This window comes from Lytechinus variegatus, chromosome 3 (assembly GCF_018143015.1).
Source record: "Lytechinus variegatus isolate NC3 chromosome 3, Lvar_3.0, whole genome shotgun sequence".
NCBI lineage: Eukaryota > Metazoa > Echinodermata > Echinoidea > Temnopleuroida > Toxopneustidae > Lytechinus > Lytechinus variegatus.
This window is the reverse complement of record NC_054742.1, coordinates 30,392,625-30,417,511: the sequence shown is the minus strand read 5'-3', so window position 1 is coordinate 30,417,511 and position 24,887 is coordinate 30,392,625. Positions and strand designations below refer to the sequence as shown.

The following is a 24,887-nucleotide window of genomic DNA, read 5'->3' as shown; positions in this document are numbered from 1 at the left end:
GATCAATATGATGCGCTGCAGTGGTGCGGCTTGGCCCTGTTGCCTGGCTTGGGATGGGACGGACGCGGCCAACAGCAGGCCCGCTAGCGCTAGGCTGAGCGAGTTGCGGCAGAACCGAGTAGTACCGTATGGCAGTGTATCCTATTGCCGGACACTTTCATTTCAGTGCTTTAAAAAAGACAACTAGAGGAAATACAATCAAGAAAAATTATCACTTGCTATTCCAAATATTCTGAAAATCATGAATATGATGAAATTATTTTATATTTTCCAACCATTTTCTTTGCACCGCACTTGCCGCATACCCCTCCGCGAAAAACAATTATTTTCGTGCGTGACAAATTATATTGTAATTCCGGACGGGTAAAAATATTCTTGATTATAATGATGTAAGAAAGAATTGGTGTGATTTTTTTCGAGATTAATCATCTCATGAGTAAATTCTAAGTTTTTGTTTGCTTTCTTATAACGATTCTGATCAGATCTTTGTTATAAATTTGCGTTTGCTAACTAATTTCCTTTTTTTTAATTGCGCGTTCGATATTGCACTTCCAAGTGTTAATGATGCTCGTTCATATCGTAAGACTCAGTCATCAAGTTAAGTTCTATCGATGCGCTGTCGATCATTGATGGCCTGGCTCTCCAACACGGTAAACCTCGCGCACGACCGGGGTACCGGGAACATTGAGAACTAGCTAGCCGTCGACGATTTAATCGATGGAGCGTACGAGATTGAAATTCGGCAAATCAGGTCCGTATTTCAATCAGAAAATAGATCAATTGGGATCAATTGTTAATGCCAAAACTGTGTTATATGTTATTTCAAGCATTTTCTGTCATTTTTAGAGAAAAATAAGGTAAAAGTTATATTTTCGCCTTGTTTTTGCAATCTCGTTCTTTGAATTGATCTGTGATATTGAACTGCGGAAGTCTTACGGTACGAAATTGATTTCCTACGCAGTTATATGCGCGTCCGGAAATATGATAGTGTCCGGTAATACAATATATCGACCACGCGGGAAAGCCAAACCCACAAGCAGTCGAGCAAGTATTTAAGATTAATACTATTTTCTGTAATTTATTTAATAACTTTTATTGACCGGAGAAGGGAGAGAGAGATAGCGAGAGAGCTGTTTTTTTTAAATATTTATTTGTGGCATGCACGAATATTTTGCGCAGATTGCAATTCCTCCGGCAATTTGTGTACCGGACTTTTTGGGCTATCGGTTGCCCCGAGGTCCTCGACTCGTCTTTAGACAGTGCCAGTAAACTGTGTTCGGGCTGTCGCAGTAAGGCCACCGGTATTACCACATCCAGGGTGACCAGATTTCACAAAATGAAATACGGGACAATCGACAAAGATCAACGAAGAATCCCACGCACAGTGTTAGACTTGTGAAAAAATATAATGGAGGGTGAACCATTGAACGAAAGAATGAAGGAGAGAAAGAAAAGAGATGAAATGAGAAGGAAAGAAAATGAAGGAAAAAAGAAAAAACAGAAAGTTAGAATAAATGAAGGATGAAAGAAAAAATAAAAGAGATAAAAGAAGGTTTCCGCCATTCTTTGAAGTGATATAGAAAGAAAGAAAGAAGAGAGAAAGAAAGAAAAAAGAAGGGAAGATGAATAAATGTGTGAAAGACAAAATAAAGGAGAGAATTAAAGGGGAAAAGGTAAGAAAAAGGAGGAGGAATAAAAGAATGAAGTAAAGAAATATGTTTCCTTCATTCTTTGATAGAAGGAATGGAAGGAAGGGAGGGAAAGAAAGAATAAGGGAAAAGAATTAGAAGGAAAAAACTAGATTTTAATTCGTCATGAGGACGAATTAGGTGGTCTGTCATGATTTTTCATTCAGTGTCGGCTAATGTTTGAAATGAATCATTTAGATACGATTGATTATCTTGATCGTAGACATCATAAGAATAAATTTTGACCATTGCTAAATGTGATTATTAATGTGGTGATGACAATTGTCAGACATATTCAAACAGAGACATACATGATAGATGATTATATATATAGATGGATTAGATGGATTGAGAGATAAATGATAGGTGGTTTTATTAATAAAACATAGATAGACAGACATAGATAGATAGCCAGACAGACATACATATAGAAAGATAGATAGAGACAGGCAGATAGATAGATGGATGGATAGATAGAAAGATAGATGTACACAGATAGATATATTATATTAGACAAAGAGAGAGATAGACAGATACATATACAATGTAGGTAGATAGACAGATAGACATACATATGGATAGATAGAGAGAGAGACATATTCAAACAGATAGATGACAGAGAGATAGATATGTCATGTAGTTAGATAGACAGACAGAAAGATAGATAGAAAGAAATATAGATAGATTTATAACATAGATAGTGGATGGACGGATATGATTAGATAGATATAATATAAAAAAAACTAATTATAATCTTTTTTTTTTGCAATATTTTAGCTATTTATTAGAATTTTTATAATTGATCAGGCGCAAGATAGTAAAAAAAAAAAATCATGTTCACCCGCGGACTCGAACCCCTGCCCGCATGGTTGAATGAGATGCAAGTCTGACGCCTAACCGATTGAGCTAGAATATTTCCCATAGACTTTACACGTATGCAAAATACGAGAATCTCAAATCCAATTTTGCAAGTGAAAAACGGGCATGATCCCGGCATCTGATCAAAAAATGAAGGAGACATGTACGATAGTCCAGAATCTCAGCTACCTCATACTCAAAGCCCAGCGAAAACCGACAATAAATTGTGGAGATATTGCTTAGGAAATGGAGGAATGCAGAATTCAGTTTTGACAAAAAGTCATTTCCCATAGACATTACACACAAAATAAGGAAAAATGACATGCCTCTTTTCATCGCTGTTTTACGCAATGATGCGTTCTCAAAGCAAAAATTCATGTCAACTGAGGAGAAAGTACATTCTAAACTACAAGATATCAAAATCTGGGCGAAAAACAATCTATATTCGAGAAGTTACAACCAAATTTGCATAAATATGATGACGTCATTTTTGAAAAAATGAAATTTTTAGTTTAGGCGCCATTTTGATGACGTTATGATATATTTTAGGGACAATGGTGACATGAAATCATATCTACAACTCATATTCTATCGATACATGAAAAAAAAATTGGGGGTCAATGGACTATTTAAAGAGCTACAGTGAATTTTCAATAGGCATGTTTTTGCCGATATATGGCCTACAGCGTACGCGCACGTCATGACCTTTGATGACATCGACAGTTGACCCTTGACCTGAAGTTAATGTGATGTAAATATTGTTAATTTTTGATAATTGATAATGAAGATATGATCAAATTAAGAGTTTTACAAAATGGCGCGTAGATGACGTCATCATGACCATATGACCTTGAAAAGCTTAGTATGCCGTCTCTATGATAGTTTCTATATATGATGAAAAAATCAGCAAAATTGATTCAGCCAATTCCGAGAAAAGTTGGTGACAAACATAGGTTCGAAAAATAAATAATAAAGAAAATTCTGACGAAATTAAGAGGTGATCAGTCATAGACAGATCACCTAATAAAGAAAGGAAAAAAAGAGGGGGAGGGAAGAATGAAGGGAGGAGAGAACGAAAAAGAGAAAATAGTGGTAGGAGAGAAAGAACAAAAAGAAACAGAGGAAGAGAGGAGGAAGCCAAGGACATTTTAAGGAAAGAAAGAATGAAGGAAATAAAAAAGGAAATTTAATAAAGAAGGAAAGTCAGATAAAGAAGGAAGGAAAGAAAAATGAACAGAGAGAGAGAGAAAAAAAATGTTCAGGAAAGAAAGATAGGAAATAAAGATAGATGGAACAAAAAAGGGCAAGCAGGAAGGATAGGGTAGAAAAGAAACAAAGAGGAAAAAAGTTCAAACTTCAAGCAAACAAAAAAATCCAATCATTTAACAAAAATCATAATGTTATTTGGTGTTTTTGTAGATGTATTTAAAAAAAAATTAAAAGTAAGATGTTTTAGAAATGAATAAAATTTCAAAGTGAAACATATTGTCAAATAAAAAAAAAATAGATGAAACATTGCGGCATCGTACACACCAAAGCTCAAAAAGAAAGCTGAAACAATAACTTGTTCCTCCGATTACATCTCCAAATCATTAATTTGAGAATCCATAATATAATTATAAGAATTTCCCGCAAATTTTGTGATTATTTTGGTAGAAAAACTGTTTATCATGTGAGATTGTTTGCACCATTGAGAATATGCTCCGATCCTACATGCCTATAGCTAGTCTAGTAGCCTGCCACACACGGGCAGGAGGCCAGTTCGTTTGCAATGTACTGTATTGGGTTAGCAAGAAAATCACCGCAGAACTTGCAAAAGTTTACAGTTATCAATTTAATTGTTGTCTCTGCTTCGTCATCTGTTATTTCATGAAAATTCGTCACTTTTAAATGTATTCACTACATTTTGTTCAATATTCTGAAATACGGGACAAATAGGCATCCCGGGAAGGGTTTGTCGGGACGTCAGGACAAAGGAGCAAAATACGGGACAATCCCGGGAAATACAAGACGTCTGGTCACCCTGACCACATCTCATTTAAGGCCAGTTAGTGAGTTAACCAAGCCCAGTGAAATGGAAGCTTAAAAGTGCCACCCAGATGTTGAGATAAATATCTTGGGAAGTCAACATCTTGCATTGCAAGCGATAAGACCAGATGACGAAATCCGGCCAGATCGCATCATGTCCACATCTTTCACAAGAGATGATCAGATGACAAGATCCCAGATCTCATCATGTCAACATCTTTTAGAAGAGATGATCAGATGATAAGATCCCGGATCTCATCATGTCGACATCTTGTAGATTAGATGATCAGATGACAAGATCCTGGGGCGGTATTCTGAACATTGTCTTTTCTCCATATTTTATCTTATCTCAGAGATATGACAAAATCGGTATTCTGGTGGATGTCATAACTTTTGTCACAAAAATTGTCATAAATTTTGTCTCTTTTCTTTAGCGCGCAGCAAAAATAAATATGCGGCTATAAATGCGCGTAATCCTTTTATACAAGCAAAAGATATGACAAAAGTTATGACAGGGGGTAGCAGTCATAAATTTTGTCATATCTTTTAGTACCAAATATCCCGATACCCTGCTGACTGAATGTCAAGCAAATAATTATATTATTTAGATTAGATTTTGGTGTAAGTTTCACTCATCTTCCATGACAATTTTCAAAATTATTTTTTCATTCTACAATTAGTTAGGCCCTACATATTTATTCCTCCTTTTTTTCTCTGTTTTCCTTACTTTTCTGCTTCTCCTCTAAAATTCTTCACAGCTCCCTGTCTCTCTTTGTAATTGAGTGCATTAATATACGCGTAGTTGCGCGATGCCAGCAACTGTTTTGGGGATACGCCCTACATGCCACGGGGCTTTCCTATTTGCTAGAAGGGCTCCAACTGGGAACTAACAATGATTTTGATTGGTTTGCTTCCGAAAAGATGGGTGGGAACTTTGAGAGATATGACAGGGAAAAGACAATGTTCAGAATACCGATTTGTGACAATCATAGCGGTGTCACATCTCGGAGAGAAATGACAAAATTAATGACAAAAGTTATGACAGAGTTCCAGAATACCACCCCTGGATCTCATCATGTCGAAATATTTTAGAAGAGATGATCAGATGACATGATCATGGATCAAAGATCTTGTCATCTGATCATTTCTTCTAAAAGATGTTGACATGATGAGATCCAGGATCTTGTCGTCTGATCATCTCTTCAAAAGGATGTAGACATGATGAGATTCGGAATCTTGTCATCTGATCATCTCTTCTAAAAGATGTTGACATTATGAGATCCAAGATCTTGTCATCTGATCATCTCTTCTAAAAGATGTCGACATGAGATCTGGGATCTTGTCATCTGATCATCTATTCTACAAGATGTCGACATGATGAGATCCGGGATCTTGTCATCTGATCATCTCTTCTAAAAGATGTAGACATGACGAGATCCAGGATCTTGTCATGTGATCATCTCTTCTAAAAGATGTAGACATGACGAGATACAGGATCTTGTCATGTGATCATCTCTTCTAAAAGTTGTTGACATGATGAGATCTGGGATCTTGTCATCTGATCATTTCTTCTTAAAGATGTGGACATGATGAGATCCGGGACCTCGTCATCTGATCTTTTGCTATCAAGATGTCGACTTCCCAAGATAATTATCTCAACATCTCGGTGGCACTTTTAAGTTTCCATACAGTGAATACAGCTTGTACTTTTGTATATTTCGGAGATCGGCGGCAAGCCGCAGAAATCAGGTCCTTTCTTGATGGTGCTTGTCGACATGGATTTTTAAGATGTATCTTAGGCAGTGACATGTCAGAGAGGAAGCAGAGGTGGAGGGTAGGGAGTGAGAGGGAAAGAGGATGCAAGGATCAGGGGGTCATTGATCATTTCTAGTGAAGTCATTTAGGATGCATGTGTGCAGGCAAGTCCCAGGGGGGGGAGGGGCACTCTGTATATAATGCATAGTGGGTGTGTGCCGCGGAGGGGACCCCCATTTTTACACTCAAATTTCTGTTCCAACGCATAGCATTTTTGTCTTATTGAGAAAAAGAACAAAGAAAGCCACTCAAAAGCATAGCATTTTCTTTTTATCGAGGAAAAAGAAAAAGAAATCCGCTCCAAAGCTTCGCATATTTCCCGTTACGCCGTTCCGGCTGTATTGATCTGCTACTATGAGCCGCAATTTTGGTGAAAAGCGACCACAATGCGCTGTCCGACCATCGCCTCTGCGCTAGCGCACCTGGCGCCGCTGCCGCCGGGCTAGGCTGCATGCATGTATGCCCGTTCCATAGGGATGAATACGCTCTCACATACAGGCGACCCGTTCCAAGGACCCCCGTTTTCACAAACATTTCTAGTTTCGAAGCCCGTTCCAAGGACCCTCCTTTTTGTCTCACCTGTGAAGCAGAGTGAGACTATAGGCGCCGCTTTTCCGACGGCGGCGGCGTCAACATCAAATCTTAACCTGAGGTTAAGTTTTGAAATGACGTCATAACTTAGAAAGTATATGGACCTAGTTAATAAAACTTGGCCATAAGGTTAATCAAGTATTACTGAACATCCTATGAGAGTTTCATGTCACATGACCAAGGTCAAAGGTCATTTAGGGTCAATGAACTTAGACCATGTTGGAGGAATCAACATCGAAATCTTAACCTGAGGTTAAGTTTTTGAAATGTCATCATAACTTAGAAAATTCAATTTTCAATTTATTATTTTTCATTTTCAACAGAAGAACAAATTAATGTGATCAAAATAGTTACAATGAACTTATACAGATAAAATAAATTCAGGCATGTACAGTATTTGATATTTATCTATAAAACCAAGTAAAGCAAAACAGAATATATACATGTATAAGCAAATATCATAACCATTTTAACATAAAAATTCTGTGAAAATGGAGGGATCCACTAAATATATGGACCTAGTTCATGAAACTTTGACATAAGGTTAATCAAGTATCACTGAACATTCTGCATGAGTTTCAGGTCTCATGATTAAGGTCAAAGGTCATTTAGGGTCAATGAACTTTGGCCGAATCGGGGGTATCTGTTGAATTACCATCATAACTTTGAAAGTTTATTGGTCTAGTTCATTAAACTTGGACATTAGAGTAATCAAGTATCACTGAACATCCTGTGCGCGTTTCAGGTCACATGACCAAAGTCAAAGGTCAATGAACTATGGCCGAATTGGGTGTATCTGTTGAATTACCATCACAACTTTGAAAGTTTATGGATCTGATTCATGAAACTTGTACATAAGAGTAATCAAGTATCACTGAACATCCTGTGCCAGTTTCAGGTCACATGATCAAGGTCAAAGGTCATGTAAGGTCAATGAACTTTGGCCATGTTGGGGTTTTTTGTTGAATAACCATCATATCTCTGTAAGTTTATTGGTCTAGTTCATAAAAAGTGGACATAAGAGTAACCATGTATCACTGAACATCTTGTGCGAGTTAGAGTAGTATTCAAAGTCAGCAATGCTGCTATATTGAACTGCGTGATGCAGGTGAGATGGCTAGAGGCATTCCACTTGTTACCATAAACCTGCTCCAAGGCCCCCGTTTTTTGTCTCGCCTGTGGCACAGACCTACTTTTTTGGTCGTGTGCCCCCCTCCCCCGGGAGGCAAGTCAAGGTTCTCAACATGCTGTAGTAGGTGCAGACGCTGCATCAAGAGGACTAGACATGAGGCAAGAAAGTGGGTAGTGGTTTCTTCCTCTAGAAAGCAGAGCTTGCAGGTTGGGTCAGTGCTCTTCCTGATGGTGACTAGGCATCGTTGTGTGGGATAAGTGGACGTAAGCAGCTGGGCGCGTAAAATCACAGCTGATCGGAGATGGGTTGGTAGTGAAGAAGGGTAAAGTGACGATATCTTGGGAAGCATGAGCAGCAGAGCGGGGGGGGGGGGGTTCGTGGCAGAGCCCCCTGGCCTGGCAGCCTGGCCTTAGTTACGAAGACAGCACTAGCCTTCTGTTTGGAGGAGTTTTTATCTCACCTGCGTAGCAGAGTGAGACTATAGGCGCCGCTTTTCCGACGGCGGCATCAAAGTTAAATCTTAACCTGATGTTAAGTTTTTGAAATGACATCATAACTTAGAAAGTATATGGACCAAGTTGAAACTTGGCCATAAGGTTAATCAAGTATTACTGAACATCCTATTAGAGTTTCATGTCACATGACCAAGGTCAAAGGTCAATGAACTTTGGCGATAATGGGGGTATCTGTTGAATTACCATCATAACTTTGCAAGTTTATTGATCTGACTTTTGAAACTTGGACATAAGAGTAATCAAGTATAACTGAATATCCTGTGCAAGTTTCAGGTCACATGATCAAGGTCAAAGGTCATGTGAGGTCAATGAATTTTGGCCACATTGGGGGTATTTGTTGAATTACCAGCCTATCTCTGTAAGTGTATTGGTCTAGTTCATAAAAGGTGGAAATAAGAGTAACCAAGTATCACTGAACATCTTGTGCGAGTTATAGTAGTTTTCAAAGTCAGCACTGTTGCTATGTTGAATCGCGTTATGCAGGTAAGAGGGCCAGAGGCATTCCAATTGTTAAACATTTTAAAAACTTTTTTTCTTCCTTGTTCACAGACAACTTTCGGAGTAACTTTAGCTCGGAGTAACTTTAGCTCGGCTATCTTAAACATGCACGCACCATTTAGACTAGGGGGCCTAGCCTAGGGACCTTTTTTAGTTTAAAAAGCCTCGATCTAATTCAATAATTTGCAAAACCTCCTGCCCACTCTAGGCAACATGCCCATCCTTTTTAGTGTTGAAAAAGGCACACCGAATAAAAGTTGGACATAAATTTCTAGATCTAGATCTCACAATCAATGAAAATTCATGTCTACATTTATAGGCCCTAGATACTACTTTTGGAGTATATTAATGTATGACTAGTAATTACTTGTTCTTTTCTGGGGGTATTGAAGTCTTTTTGTCCAGAACTTGCTACACTTTTGCGACAAGCCTAGTCGCCATAGGGTTGTACACATCCTCGTTTAATACTGGTTGTCAAGACACACGGCAATGTTGTTATCTTGGGTTTTAAGGTGCGTACCATTCAGATATGAATATTTACATTTAATGGCAATGTCGTTAGGCTGGTTGGCCTGTAATCAAGGTGTTCTTTCCATTTTACTGGTTGGCAAGTGACACGGCAATGTTGTTGTTATCTTGGTTTTAAGGCGCGCGCCATTCAGATATGAATATTTACACCTAATGTAATGTCGTTAGGCTGGTTGGCCTGTATTGAAGGCCTTCTTTCCGTTATGATTTTACATTGAAGCTTACATCAGGAATAGGCCCCTATCAATTCAAAATCGATACAGGGGTCGGGTGGAACCAAAAATTTCGGTCACATGGTATGAAAATGCTATTTTTTATGATATCTACGATCATTAGGGTAAACCTCTGTGTGGCAGTAGCATGATGAGCAAAAAAATAAAAAATAAAAGAGGGGGCACAATGTACAGCATATTGCTTTATATGTTCCAAGCAAGTGAAGCAAGTGAGAAAAAACCTTTTTGTGCGAATCTTGCTTTGAGATAGATATCTTACCTTAAACTTTTCCTTTTCTTTTCTTTTCTTTAATTCTCTTTTCTTTTTAATCTTGGTTGTAGAGCATCCGGGGGCCACTGGGCCTAACCCTTCCATCCTGTACCCCAGTGCTATATCAGCAGGTGGGTCTTGATACCTCTGGATATTTAGCAATTTTAAACCTTATAGATGGCTGCTATTATTCATTAAATCACAAGTGTAGACCTAATTATAGAACGTTTCGTTAAGTGAAATTTGACAAGTAAAAAAAGATGGTCACTAAAAATGAAGCTCATTTTGTCCGTGTAATATTTGGCAAGTCCCCCCCAAACGGTTTTAACTAAAAATGATCGAAGGCCATTTTGTTTCTTGTAAAATTCGTCAAGTAAAAAAAACAATTTCACTAAAAAATGGAGGTCATTTTGTCCCTCGTAAATTTGGCAAGCCCCCCCCCCAAAAAAAAATAATACTGATCATAGGTCATTTTGTCTTACATAAAATTTGACAAATTAAAAAAAAGGTTGTCATTAAAAAAGTCCAGCGTTATATTTGGCAAGCCCCCAACCCCCCATAAAATGTTTGCCACTAAAAGTGATGTATAGAAAGTCATATTGTTCCCCGTAAAATTTGACAAGCAAAAAAAAGGCCTAAGGAAAGAAAGGAATATGAACAAAGTATCCCCACTACAAATATTGCTGTGATTCTCATAAGGGAGGGGGGGGGGCACATAACTTTGTATGAACAACATATTTACATCCAAAATATTGACTATGAATCTTGAAAGGGGGAACGGGCCAGAAATGCTCAATTCAGAAAAAACCACGGCATTGCAGGGTGGCCATTGGTCTCTGTAATTGGTGAGTGGAGCCAACAGAGTTTAACAGAACAACCAATCTAACAGAGGGACTGAAGCTATAAATGCTCTATACAGAAATGATAACATAAGAATTGCATGCGCCAATGATTAATGGAAATGACCTCTTGTGGTGACTTCATGACAGAACTTAGTAGAGGGTGTATTATGAGTAATAGTAAGCCTTTGTCATGGGCTGCATAACTAAGCCTTTTGTTCAAGGCCAGGAGGTTTAGGGTTGTCTTCATGAACAAAATAATAGGTCACAGATTTTGAAAAGGGAAGATATTTATCTGATGACTGATACTTCCCCTATACAGTGATGAAAATAAATAATCATTATGAAATACATTTGAATCTTCCTGGTGCAGGGTGACCATACACCCCGCGTATTTCAAGGGATAGTCCTGTACAAGCCTGGTCCTGTAATTCAGCAGTTTTTCCCTGCCGGGGTACTGTTTTGTCAGTTACCATTTTAAACACAATTATTTGAATTTTGATAATATTCAAAAATTGCATTTTTCCTCATACTAGTAGGGAAAAAGGATGAAATATATGGTATTCTAATATTCTATCACAAAGTTCGATTCAGAAAAAGGTCACAATTCTTGCTTCCTTGTAAGCTTTTTAGAATTTTTGCCTGTACACCATGTTTATCTAGATCTGGGAGCGTCGGGATGTAGCGGTTCTGGCTCTCGCCTTGTAATCAGAGGGTCGTGTGTTCGAATCCCACCATGGCCTAATGTCCTTTGGCAAGGCGTTTATCCACACTTTGCCACTCTCCACCCAGGTGTTAAATGGGTACCTGGTAGGATGTGAAAGCCTATATGTAGTATGCCTAGCAATCGAGTCTTGGAACTCTTGTTGGAATGCTCCCCAGGGAGTGGAGAAGGTGCATACATTGTATGCGAGCATGCAAGGATCCGATGACCGGGGTAATAATATGTCTGTAAAGCGCTTAGAGACGTTGTTCCGGTGTATTAAGTGCTATATAAATGCGTAATATTATTATTATTATTATAGATCTGAAAATATTAGGTTCATTACGCCTCTGATCTGACCTTGAAGTGCCATTCATTTTGACTGCCCAAATCTGGTCACCCTGACTGAAAGGGCCTATGAACAATAGGCCTACATTTTTAAGCCATGGGATACAGCCCATGAGATAGACACTCGCAGTCAAGTAGCCTATTAGCCATACAGCCCACAAGGAACCTTAGTGATGATTAGATTAAAGGACAAGTCCACCCCAACAAAAACTTGATTTGAATAAAAAGAGAAAAATTCAACGACATAACACTGAAAATTTCATCAAAATCGGATGTAAAATAAGAAAGTTATGGCATTTGAAAGTTTTGCTTATTTCCAACAAAATAGTTACATGAACAAGCCAGTTACATCCAAATGAGAGAGTTGATGACATCACTCACTCACTATTTCTTTTGTATTTTATTATATGAAATGTGAAATATTTTGATTTTCTCATCATTGTCAATGTGAAATGAAGTTTCATTCCTCCCTGAACATGTGGAATTCCATTATTTTAACATTTGTGCTTCAGGCAAAGAGGTCCTAATCATCAAATTCGTAAAAATTGAAATATTGTATAATTCAAACAATAAAAAACAAAAGAAATAGTGGGTGAGTGACATCATTGACTTTCTCATTTGGATGTAACTGGCTCGTTCATGTAACTATTTTGTTGAAAAATAAGCGAAGCTTTGAAATGTCATAACTTTCTTATTTTACATCCGATTTTGATGAAATTTTCAGCATTGTGCTTGTCTGATATTTCTCTATTGATTCAAATCAACATTTTTCTGAGGTGGACTTGACCTTTAACTATCATTTTTATTTTGACCACAAACAATAAAGCGCATGATGTTATAATTTTATTTAATGCTAGCTTGGTCCTTTACTGCATTATGGCTACCACTACTGTGAACAAGAGTTATTCAGAACAGCAGAGGGAGCGAGGGAATACCTTCTACAAGTCAGCTACCGATAACTATGGTCCCACAATCCGCCTGTTGAGGCTTGATAACGCCCTCATGTGTTACAGGAATGCTCTTGATTGGAAGACCAATGACGATGAGGAGGTTTCCGCGATGAAGAACATTGGTTTGGCATCCTGGAAGTTGGCTACCACTTACCTGGAGAGTTCTCCAATTAGAGAAGTAACGGTCAGTTCTGGAAGTGATATTTTACTAAAATTGATCTGATTACTCTAACTTGGAAGGGTTGATGTTTATTATCTGCAAACTCTTAAAGAGAATATAAGAGGAAGAAAACTGACCTAGCACAGGAAATGTTTCATGAATTAAGCCTATTTGTGAATTATATTGAAAAGTTTGCTTTCGATCAATTAGGAGTCCATTTCATAATAACTTTATGACTATGGTAGGCTAATGTTGCCATTATAGTAACTTTCTTGATGTCAGGGTTCAGTAGCCAGTCAAAGTAAATTTCATGATGTGAGTTGTAAATCTTGTAAAAAAGGTTTTTCATTGGGCCTTAAAAATCAAGATTGACATGGCTTTATTATTGGTAGTCATAATTGGAGGTATTCTAAGAATGACTCCATGATGAAGATATTTACAAAACATATGTTTATTTTTGTATATAGATGTATCTGATGTGCCTTCGGTCATTTCAAAATGAATGTGATGTTATGATTTATTCTCAAGAATATGTCAATAACATATTTATTTTGTTTTGTTTTGGGGGAAATACATATAGAATATTCGGAAGAATTACAAAGAAGCCTTGAAATATTTGGGCATGTCACATGTGAACAGGTTCTGCAAGAGCTTATCATGGGGCCTCAAATTGGAAGAATCTTGGGAGAACTGTCTGAAAGAAACCACTGACTGGTTAGCTACGTTGGAAACCAAGGGTATGTGTCAAAACCTCAATGCTCAATCTGTTTGTGGAAAATTTAGAGAAAGGACTGAGACCATCATTAGTTGGATCAGAAGGCAATCAATGAGAAAAAAGAAATAAACCAACCCATTGCATAAATTGGTCTTTGCATGTTAATTTTTGTAAACTTCTCACATGAAGGTTGTCTAGGGCCTAAATGTCAGTTTGGTACAGAATTCATAACACAACTGTAGATGGATTTTATGAAACTTGATAGCTACAGTGTAGATCCAATGAGGGTTATCTGTATGTTAATGAGATATAAGATCAAATGTAAAACAAAGTCGTATCAAAAGGTCTCATGTTTGCCCCTGGACTCTACGTTGTGACACTTTGCTTGCTTTGCTTGACACACAGGATATCCCCTGCTCTATAAATTACCTTTTTATGAGGCCCGATATATATCAAAGACTTGTCAGAGGTCCGATAGATACAATGGAAGTCCAAAAATACCCTCGACAATATTTGTATTATGTTATCATTCTCATAATATTTTCACTTTATAATTGTTTTTATTTTTCTTCATTGTAGATAAATATTTGAAATACTGGTCAATTGGAAATTGCTTTACGCACCATACCAATTATGTAAATAATATATTTCTGACTGGTTACTTTCAGACAGAATAGCTGGATTTAGTGAGCTTCTAAGCTTTGTTCCAGACTGTAGACTGAAGGCTAATGGATACGTTCAGTATGCAACTCTTCTCTTTCATGAAGGTGTTACTGCCTGGCAAGATGGAGAATACAAGGACTGTTACAGGTCAGTATCCCTTCTAAGATGAAATAATCAAATCTACAAACTCTGTTAGATCCCTCAAGACATCTGGGATTAAAATCTAATACGCACGATTTCAGAAAGTCTGTTAATATTGCATAGCCTTAATTGTATTGTAAAATGTAGCAAAACAGGACCCAATGTTACAATATACTTCAGTAAAATGAACAGAGTGTTTCTTTCTTGTTGTCTGAATGGTGTTGAACAAAAACAATCTGAAAAGCTTTTCTTAACATCCTAGTGGCGTTTTTCACTCATGCACTATTTTAAGCAATGGAATGCTCTTGCAATCATACATTATAATGTTTCATTCACACTTTCTTTAACCCCCAACCATAAAAGTAGAATAATATTCACACCATCTTCTTTCTCACTTTCCCAATCATACATTACAATGGTTCATTCACACCATTTTTTTCACACTTCCCAATCATGCATTATCATAATGATTCATTCACACAATGTTCTTTCTCACCTTTCCCTATCATACATTATAATGGTACTTCACACCATTCTTTTTCTCACCAAATTATACATTGCAACATTTGGTTCGTTCACACCATCATCTTTCTCCCTTTTCCAAATTATCTATTACAATGGTTTATTCACACTATCTTTGTCTTTTTTCCCAATCATGCATTCTAATTGTACATTCACACTATCTTCTTTTTTACTTTTTCCAATCATGCATTGTAATGGTTCATTCACACTATCTTCTTTCTCACCTTCCTGTTCTAGATACATGAAGGAATGCTATTTTCCTATCCAAGAAGCAGAGAGACTGAGCTGCCAGGACCTGTTCATCAAGACCGAAGTCGCTATCTTAAGAGAAGATGTTTACCTTCATACGTGTATTGCTGAATCTGTCATTGCTCGAGTCTCTGGTAAGATTCCTCCCTGATATAGTTTAATAATGTCATTTGCCCCTATGTGTTGAACATTGCTTGTTTCTGTCAATGCCTGAATAAAGAGATAGAGATTTACTTTGAAGCAGTAGCCAACTGCCAACCTGTAATTTATGTAATTATTTATTTAAACAATATTTCAATAGGGTGCCCTTTCAGCAAAAGCTGGTATGAAAATGGGCTCTTAAAGCATTAAAACAAAACAAGTTTATAAAAAATGATAAAACTACAAAATGAATACAATAGTAGTAGACATAAAATGGAGATATTGGTGCAAGATGTAGCTTTCAGATCAGATCTTATTCGGCAAGCTTTTGGCCGTTCTTTGGGCCTTCATCAGGCCTGTATTCTTAGAAACAAACAGAAAAAACACACATACGAATAAGGTCATGATAGTAAAAAGTTATAGAAAGGTAACAGAAAAGTACTGACGAGAATGGTAACAAAAAAGTAACAAAAGAAGGGGTAGTGAACAGAACGGAATCATTGTGTATGATGGGAAACATATATTTGGTAACTTACATTTGAAGAAACAGAGAAAGGGAGACTATATATTTACCAGTGAGGTGGTTAGATGGTGGTTCTGGTCATTCGGGTCGTCTTTGGGGTAGGCTCTGTAATTAAAATCAAAGATTATAATTCATTGTTAGTTACTCCTGATATTCTTCATATAAATTGAGCAGAGGTTGGAAAGATAGTATTCTCAGTTCTAGTATTTGACTTTTGATTAAATACATTTTGTCAATAAATTTGGCTATGGTTATATCAATGAATGGTTTAGCTCTTTTCAGTATGGCAAGAGCAGCTTATAATTACAAACATTCACCATGGTCTTGCCAAAGTAGTTGATTATCATCAATTATAACACCTTGGTATAGTTAACCTTGTTAATTTCTTTACCATCAAACTTAAAAGAAATATGTGAATCATATTTATCATATTTGTTCATTCTTTGTCTTATACCCAGTATCATAATATTTGTTTTTTCAACATAGAGTATTAATATATTAACTTTAACCACTGGTTTACAGCAATTACATCTTCTTGTTAAGTCCATTTCATATGATCTTTATCGGATCCTGTTTAAAATAATGTGTCGACGGCATACAAAACTTGACTGTTCTTTATTACATTAGGCAAGTTGCTAATTAGAACCAGAAAGAGTAGCATATACATAATATGGATCCTTGTGGTACTCCATTAGACACACTCTCTTTCCCAGAAATAGATTTATTGTATTGGGCACATTGTTACCTCATATTCAGATACAAATTAATTTGTGAAATTTAGGCTGAGAACTGTGACTCAACATGATATTGCCATGCTTTGTTTATAATGCACTTCAGGATAGGCCTTGATGTGAGCATTGGAAACAGATTTTAGGAACTAGTCTAATGCATTGATGACACTTGACATTATGTCTTTACTTCTTGCATTTTCTACTCTGCTACTTTGATTTACTAAGGTGATGAACTTTTACATGAGGACTTGAATGAGCAAGAAACAATCAATACAGATGCAATCTGGACAGTGATAGACTTCTACAAACAAGCTGCTATGTTGTGCAGGGACAAGGACCTTGAACAGGAGGCTATAGCTTACAGTCGACTTGGACGTGTATATGGGAAAGTAAGTCCTCTTTTACAAAACAATGCAAATAGGTCTTTGGGACCATCAAGGTAGCCAGTCTAGCATACCAGGAGAAATCCCATTGAAGTTTATATAAGAATTCTATCTAATTTAGAACTTAGATGGAAGAGGGAGGTGGTATCAAGCTTGGGACCAATACACATGTTTTCAGTAACTGCACAGAAGTGTGTATTTCATTGCTGTTTTATACTTTATCATTATATTCTCAAAATAAATGGCTAACATTATCTTTCAGGGTTGGCCATTCCATTTGGGCTTCATAATACATACATCAGAACATTAATGAGAAATCTTTATAAGATGGGGAGTTGGGAATAGAGGACTTCATGTTAAGTTTCTTCCGTAAATCACCCTGAAGATTAGACGGGCCAAACAGTATAACCTAGCCATAGGCATAGCCATCCCTTTAATCATTTATGTGTTTATTGCTTTGATTAAAGTATGTTTGATGATTTTTTTTTATTGTTATAAACTCATGTTCTATTTATTTCTAATAGATATTTCCAATCCTATATGTTTAGGCTGGTGGCAATTGTTTGTATTTCATAACAATTGGTCATGGGTTTCCATTGGATCGCAATTCCATATATTTCAGGATTATGGTTTAAAGGGAGAGTTTAGATCAGGTTTAGAGCTAGTAAGGATTTGAAGATTAACTAGAATTGTTATGGGTAAGTCCTCAAGATGGATAACCAAGAGGTGTCAAATCCCAGCATTTTGGGATAAGATGTGATGTTATTTTGGCAGAATATGATGACCAGCATACTTTGACTGACGACTTATATGACTGATCATCATGTTGATCTTTTGTTGCTAGGTCCTTAAAGCATCATCTCGAGGGAAGGATTACTACAAGAAAGCAATTCAGTTGGCTTTAAGCATGACTCCAAGGACATTTCATGATGTTGGTGAGTAATTTAATGAAAATAAAGAGAAGATTGTCTTTCATTAATCTTTTTTCTTCAAAGTTGATACAGTCTCTCTTTGAAAATCAGGTTGATCACAGAACAACAACTGTTTTACAAGAAGGTTAGGGATGTAGTGCATAATCTAATGACTTTGCTTTGGTGGGCCACAAAAATGCAATCCTATCTAACAGAGGTAATATTCTGTAATAATTCTAAAAAAATAGGCTTGCACTTTTCAAAGACCCCCCTCTTACAAATAGTTGCAATAGATTAAAGTGAGAGCGGAGTTGGCTCAGTCGGTAACGCGTCTGCCCATCGAACCAACGATCGTGGGTTTGAGTCCACCCCGGGCGGATGACTGAAGCCAGTGCGTTGTGTGTAAACGTCTCTCCCATGTTTAATAGATGCAGGCTATGTTACAATGGAAAACACTCAGTCCCTCGGATAGGACGATAAATGGAGGCCCCGTGTAGAGGAGAGTCACCACCTTTGCATGTTAAGAACCCACTGCACTATTCGTATAAGAGTAGGGGGAAACCCAGGTGTAGTGGTCCACCTGCATTCCCCCAATCAGTTATATTGGGAGGAGAGACCTGCGGGTCATAGTCATTCAGTTCGCTTTTTGCCTCCCGAGCACAGGTGACGCCAAACAAATAATAATAAGTCAACTGAACTTGACATTGATCTAAATTCATATTAATTACACAATTTAAGATTAATCTTAGTATGATTTGAGTCAATTGCACTCTTTGCAAATGGACCGCTGGTTGGTTAAACCATTCATCTCTGCTGGTGTTTTTTTAGATTGGTTCAAGGAATCTACAGAGTTTGTCAATGAGTTCCAGAGACGTCTAAACAAGGATGAAGAAGAAGACAAGGACAAGGAAGCCGCCCTGAAGGAGATGAAGGAAGACGTTGACAAACTCTCCAAGATGGCTTCTGAAATGTGTAATGTAGATTTCATCAAGGAAATCTACAAGACATGGCCACCCAGAGCTCCAGGGGCAAAGTTAGATGAGAATCTTGCTACCAAGAAGCTACTCTTGAAGGCCATCAGTCACTATCATCCAGACAAGGTGGACAAAGAGGTTCATGGCAATAAATGGTTCTATTTCAGTGAAGAGATCACCAAGCACCTTAATATCAAGTATGGTAATCATAAATTTACTCCTGCTGATGAGTTACCCAAATCCAAGCCTGAGTCTGAGACAGAGTCTGAGTCCGAAGCAGAATCTGAGTCAGAGTCCCTGGGTTCTGAGTCCGAGTGTGAGTCTTGGGAATTTGAGTCTGATTCTGAGTCTGAAATGTTCATGTGAATTAGGCCATACAGGGATAGAAGATAAACCTGTAGCATTTAAATAGGAGGACATTTAGGTGAAGTAAGTGTTTGTAATAAGTTGCAAACTAACTACATTTAGTCACTTGATGGTGATTACTAAACTTATCAAGGTCTTATGAATATGGACCTAGGTGGGTAAATTAATAGAGGTATTAAGACATTATTGACAACGTCTTAATTAAGAGAGAAAAATTCTTCATTAGTTCTCATTGTCATGGTAGTATTCATTTTAAGGAATTTTTATGGTTGTAAACATATTGTGTAATGCATATGTGTGTGACTTTCAATGCAAGCATTATAGCAAAATTTGGGAAAAGTAGGAAAAAATAATAGTAATCATCAGAATGATTGTCCAAGCAGTATTCTTCATTGCCAAATTGATATTCTCCTAAAATATGTATGTGCTATTCACTATATTTGTGACACTTTTATACTTTTCAGTTTATGCAAAGTAGAGTAAATGATTAAATTATTATTGTACTAGAAATTCTTGAAAAATGACAGAGTATTTTTGAAACAGATGATGTGTTTTTAACAGAAGTGCCATTTTCATGATTGAATCTGATTGAATCATGCAATGGTTAGGGTTAACTTTCTTGTAATAAGCCAAAATCCTTCGTTTTAATAGTAATAGGATCTCATTCAAGTACAACTCTTTTTAAATTCAGCTTCTTAAAAAATGTGTGTGAGACATGATTTTATAAAAATATTTTTCATAATGTCTAAAAGCTGAGGTACTGATACTATTTTTATTGTAAATTGATTATAGTTTGTAGGATGTACTATAAAATGATCTCAAGTTGCTTTTAACATTGCCACATTTAGACATTTATTCTTGTCATTTTCAAAAGCTTTAACCATGTAAATAAACTTCATAGTACTCTATCATTATACATGTAGTATATGTTTGAATATAGAATAATTGACTGATCTCATGCATTCTAGATCTCTGCAGTTTCTGTCTCGATTAATGGAAGTGAAGGTAAATTTCAATATTTTGCTATTACACAACAATGGGGAAATGTAGCTGAAATTGTGGGAATGGTCTTTGCATTTCATTTATGTATTGCAATTAAAATAAATTATTATTACATCAGAAGTCCAGTGGAAGGCATGTGACATAGTTTGTAAAGCTGAAATCTCCATACCCATTCTCTTCATTTTCTAAGGTTATTCTGGAAGAAACTGTACCCAGAGATTTTTATGCAAAAACTGAATATGTTATATATACATGCAATAATGCAGATTACCAAATATCATTTCCATCTCTTTCATTAATCCCACAAGCATCTTTTTGTCTCTAATGCTCTTATTCATCATAGCCAAAACAATAGGGAATGCAAGAAAGCCGTCATGAAATGTGCATAGTGCTCTTATAGCAAGATTCAAATACTTTTGATGTGTTTTTCAATGTTCCACATTGCTCTGTATACATGTATGATGATAGGATTAGAAAAGAAAAGACCTTTGCAGAGTTTGAAAGAGGTGTCTTTGAATTTTAAAATGAGGTGTCTTAATCAGTATTTTGCTTAATATCAAAAACTTTTTGTTACTGTATTAATGATCTTGTACATTCCATTCATAATAACTGTTTGTTCTCTTTCAGGACACGGTAAAAATACATGCACTTGTAATTTTATGTAAATAAATGTAGGAAAAATGAATATTTGAAATCATTGGTTCCCAAATTTTTTATATGTACTCTAAAGTAAATATATTGCAATATTTGTTTGTTAAAATGCTCTATAATAATAACTTCAATCAAATTGCCATAAAGATGAACCTGGTTACTCAAATGTTAAAGGAATTTCAATATACTACTGAGATTAGAATTTCAAGAACAGTAAGATTTAAGATTTGATGGGTTTTTTTTAATCAACTTAAGTTATTATTTTGCAAATTATTGGTGTATTTCACCTTCCAGTAAATTTTGCAGAAAGTTTCAGTTTTAAGTTGAGAAGCCTCAATACAGTCTCTATGATGATGTTGATTTGTTGATATTGTTTCAGAATGAAATAAATATATATATATATATATATTCTTGTATTGGCATCTGTAAGGTAACAAAATAATGCTGAAGATAATGCTTTGATAGTCAATAAAGTTTTAATTGTTCACTCGAATTTTTGAGTTTACAATAACTCCTGAAGAAGACGGAGGACCGTCGAAAATTCGAGTGAACAATAAAAACTTTATTTGCAATCAAAGCATTATCTTCAGCATTATTTTGTGTGTATATCAATATATATATATTTATGGCTGATTTTGTGGACAACTCTCCATTTGTTTTGTACACAAATTTTCAGATTTTCCCCTTTCTTTTACATATTTCACATTATCTCCTCCTGACCTTTTCATATGTGGTGTGAACTGTATTTTCCCATGATATATGTTGTGCTCAGAAGGAGGCAAGATGAAATTTGAAAGATCATGAGGAAAATCTGTCTACAAAACAAATGGAGAGTTGTTCACAAGATAAGCAATTTTTAAGCACGTTTGCCAAATTGTGCAAGTAAAACAAGTTTTCAAACTGCCATAACTTGTTTATTTTATAATCGTTTTGATGAAACCTTTTTTAGAATTGTTCCTCTCATTTTACTCTTTCCAGTAAGATTGCTTCTTTTCTTGGGTTTTGGTGTCCTTAAGTGATTTTTCTAAACTCACAAATATCAAAATCTAACAGATAATGATTTTAAGTTTAAGATGGTTTCCTTCTTGTCAAATGTATTTGCTACAAGTATTTTTGGTTTCTGTAATTGTACCCTTTTCTTTATGTTGTATGCATGAAATATTATTTTTCACCTCATTTTGTTTGTCATCTTCATCCTATTTTATTCTTAGTTTGTTCATAGTTTCCTGAGATACACATTTGTCAGGTAACACTTATTATATTGCATGTAACTAGCACATTTGTTAATGTAGTTTTAGGCATTTTAGCATTGTAGATTTTTTTAGTTTATCATTATCTTGCCTTTAGATACCATTGTAACATATGTGAATTGTTCTGCCATATTGCTGCAAAGTCTAGCAAGTCATTGTATCGGTATTAGTATATATAGTATCCATATATGTATCATATCTATTTTTTTGCAAATTGTTTTGAATAAATGTAATAATGATGGAGGATATGAAATTGTGGGCCTTGTAATTGTAGTCAACAACAATTCTCATTGCCAATACTTGAATGGTCGACAGTTGAAAATTTTTGATACTGCACTATGCCTTTCCGAGATGATTCTATATCTCACACATAGTGCAATTAGTAGCAAAAACCGAATGACGAGAGCTGTACAGAGGAGGGTGAAATCCCTCTCGCTTAGCCTGGCGTGAATTATCAGATATCAGGGGGATAGTGCCATGACCACTAAACCCAACCAACCATCAATGTGCATGCAACATGTGTCTTGATTGGCCATTCATATTCTGTAATGATTACAAATATTTATGTAAGAGGGCCTGGCAGTGTACTGTTACAAGTTGGTGCTATCTTTGAATGTGTATTCAGCACACTGTTACCCTTGGGCTGTTTTACAAAGAGTTAAATATTTGCCAATGCATGTATATTTCAAGGTGTAATCCTGTTGGTGATGACAAGCAAGTATGTTACTAGCTTATTTTAACAACTAGGAATATGAAGGTGAATCTAACTCACACTTCATTCTTTGCGGAATACCCTTACCAAGGTTGGGCAATTAAAGGACAAGTCCACCCCAAGAGAGAGTTGATTTGAAAAAAAAGAGAAAAATCTAACTAGCATAGCACTGAAAATTCCCTCAAAATCGGATGTAAAATAGGAAAGTTATGACATATTTAGTAAAGTTTTGCTTAATTTTTACATAACAATTATATGCACATCCTGGTTGGTATGCAAATGCTGGGATTGATGATGTCACTCACTCAGTATTTCTTAAATTGTATTTTATTATATGAAATATTGGAAGGTGAAACAAGATTTTTCCTCCTTGAACATGGGGAAATACAGTTATTTTGATATTTTATGGTTCAGTCAAGCTGGTCCCTATTGTCAAATCTGTAGAAATTGAAATATTGTTTAATTCAAACAAAAAACAAAAGAAATAGTGATTGGGGGACATCAACTCTCATTTGCATGTTACTGAGTTGTGCATAGAACTGTTTTTTTTTTGAAAAATAAGCGAAACTTAAAAATGTCATAACTTCTTATTTTACATCCGATTTTGATGAAATTTTCAGCGTTTTTCTTGTTTGATTTTTCTCTATTGATTCAAATCAACATTTTTCTGGGATGGACTTGACCTTTAAGTAAACTATAGCTTTGAAAATGTCAGTTTTCAATATAAATGCATGAGTGGACTATTACTGTGGTAATAATAAGCTGTATTGCTTTAAAAATGAGCATTCAGATTATAAGAGTCTACATAAGGGGCCTTTCTCTGTTAGTGGATTCATTACAAAGGGCCCCAGATATGCAAAGTACATACAGTGTACTGTAGTATTATTTGTAGGACCTTTGCATCTACAAAGTTGAATTTTGCCTGAATCAAAAGTTTTGATTTGGCAGATTCACCTGTATTTACAAGTTTATCTAATAATGTTTGAAGTAACAATGTTTACATGATTATTATGAAAATATAAATGTAAAGTAGAAAAAAATAAAAGAAACAAAATGTATTGTCTCTAAGTGATTTTGTTTTGCTGCTCTTATGATTAAACCATCATCCAGAATTAATAATTATATTTTAAGAATGGTTTCTTCAGTTTGTCTTTTGATTGGCTTTGATACTCTTGATCTTCCTCTCCCTTATCCCCTGTTGAAACCACACATATACACCCAAACACCCACACAACTCATGAAACCCCCTTAGTAAATCAATATTTATCATGTTTATACAAATGTGTATACTTTCAATCTTCTCCATAATGCACATTATGCAAATTCAAGTTAAATAGCAGTCACATACATATCAACCTTCATAATTTGTCCTTTCATGGTGTTAAGGTCTCTTAGAATATATTTTGTAAATTGCTTATCAGTAAAAAAAAAAAAAAAACAGGTGCCATCATGGATCTACCACTTAAAAAATGAGATTAAAGTGTGTCTTATCACTATGTATCTATACTAAAAATCTTTCTTCAGCAGACACCAAAATTGTTTCCTATTTTAAAGGACAAGTCCACCCCAAGAAAAAGTTGATTTGAATAAAAAGAGACAAATCCAACAAGCATAACACTGAAAATTTCATCAAAATCGAATGTAAAATAAGAAAGTTATGATATTGTAAAGTTTTGATATTGTAAAGTTTTGCTTAATTTCACAAAACAATTATATGCACATCCTGGTGGGTATGCAAATGAGGAGACTGATGACGTCGTCCACTCAGTAATTCTTTTGTATTTTATTATATGAAATATGGAATACCGGTATTCTTT

The 24,887-nt window shown here is 35.9% G+C and overlaps 1 protein-coding gene across 5 annotated transcripts; it reads left to right on the top strand.

Annotated features, from left to right (window-relative positions):
- On the top strand, positions 1-21,197 carry LOC121410748. Of its 5 annotated transcripts, none has more exons than XM_041603023.1 (9): positions 1-127; positions 1,004-1,044; positions 12,884-13,160; positions 13,717-13,873; positions 14,520-14,661; positions 15,415-15,560; positions 17,047-17,210; positions 18,049-18,139; positions 18,944-21,197. In XM_041603023.1, the coding sequence occupies exons 1-9, from the start codon at positions 8-10 to the stop codon at positions 19,453-19,455; spliced, it is 1,650 nt and encodes a 549-aa protein (XP_041458957.1). In that variant the 5' UTR covers positions 1-7; the 3' UTR covers positions 19,456-21,197. The 5 variants fall into 5 exon arrangements, with proteins under 5 accessions (XP_041458957.1, XP_041458959.1, XP_041458961.1 ...); XM_041603025.1 differs by having other exon boundaries at positions 100-119; XM_041603026.1 differs by lacking the exon at positions 1-127 and adding an exon at positions 10,208-10,267 and having other exon boundaries at positions 1,006-1,048.
- The last annotated feature ends 3,690 nt before the right edge of the window (positions 21,198-24,887 follow it).

What these genes read in the sequence shown, in the direction of transcription:
- LOC121410748 (XM_041603023.1), top strand. Translation starts at nt 8, where the DNA reads ATGATGCGCTGCAGTGGTGCGGCTTGGCCCTGTTGCCTGGCTTGGGAT. An exon ending in CCAAACCCACAAGCAGTCGA is followed by an intron (nt 1,045 to 12,883) that starts GCAAGTATTTAA and finishes ATTTAATGCTAG; the next exon opens with CTTGGTCCTTTACTGCATTA. An exon ending in AGCTACGTTGGAAACCAAGG is followed by an intron (nt 13,874 to 14,519) that starts GTATGTGTCAAA and finishes GGTTACTTTCAG; the next exon opens with ACAGAATAGCTGGATTTAGT.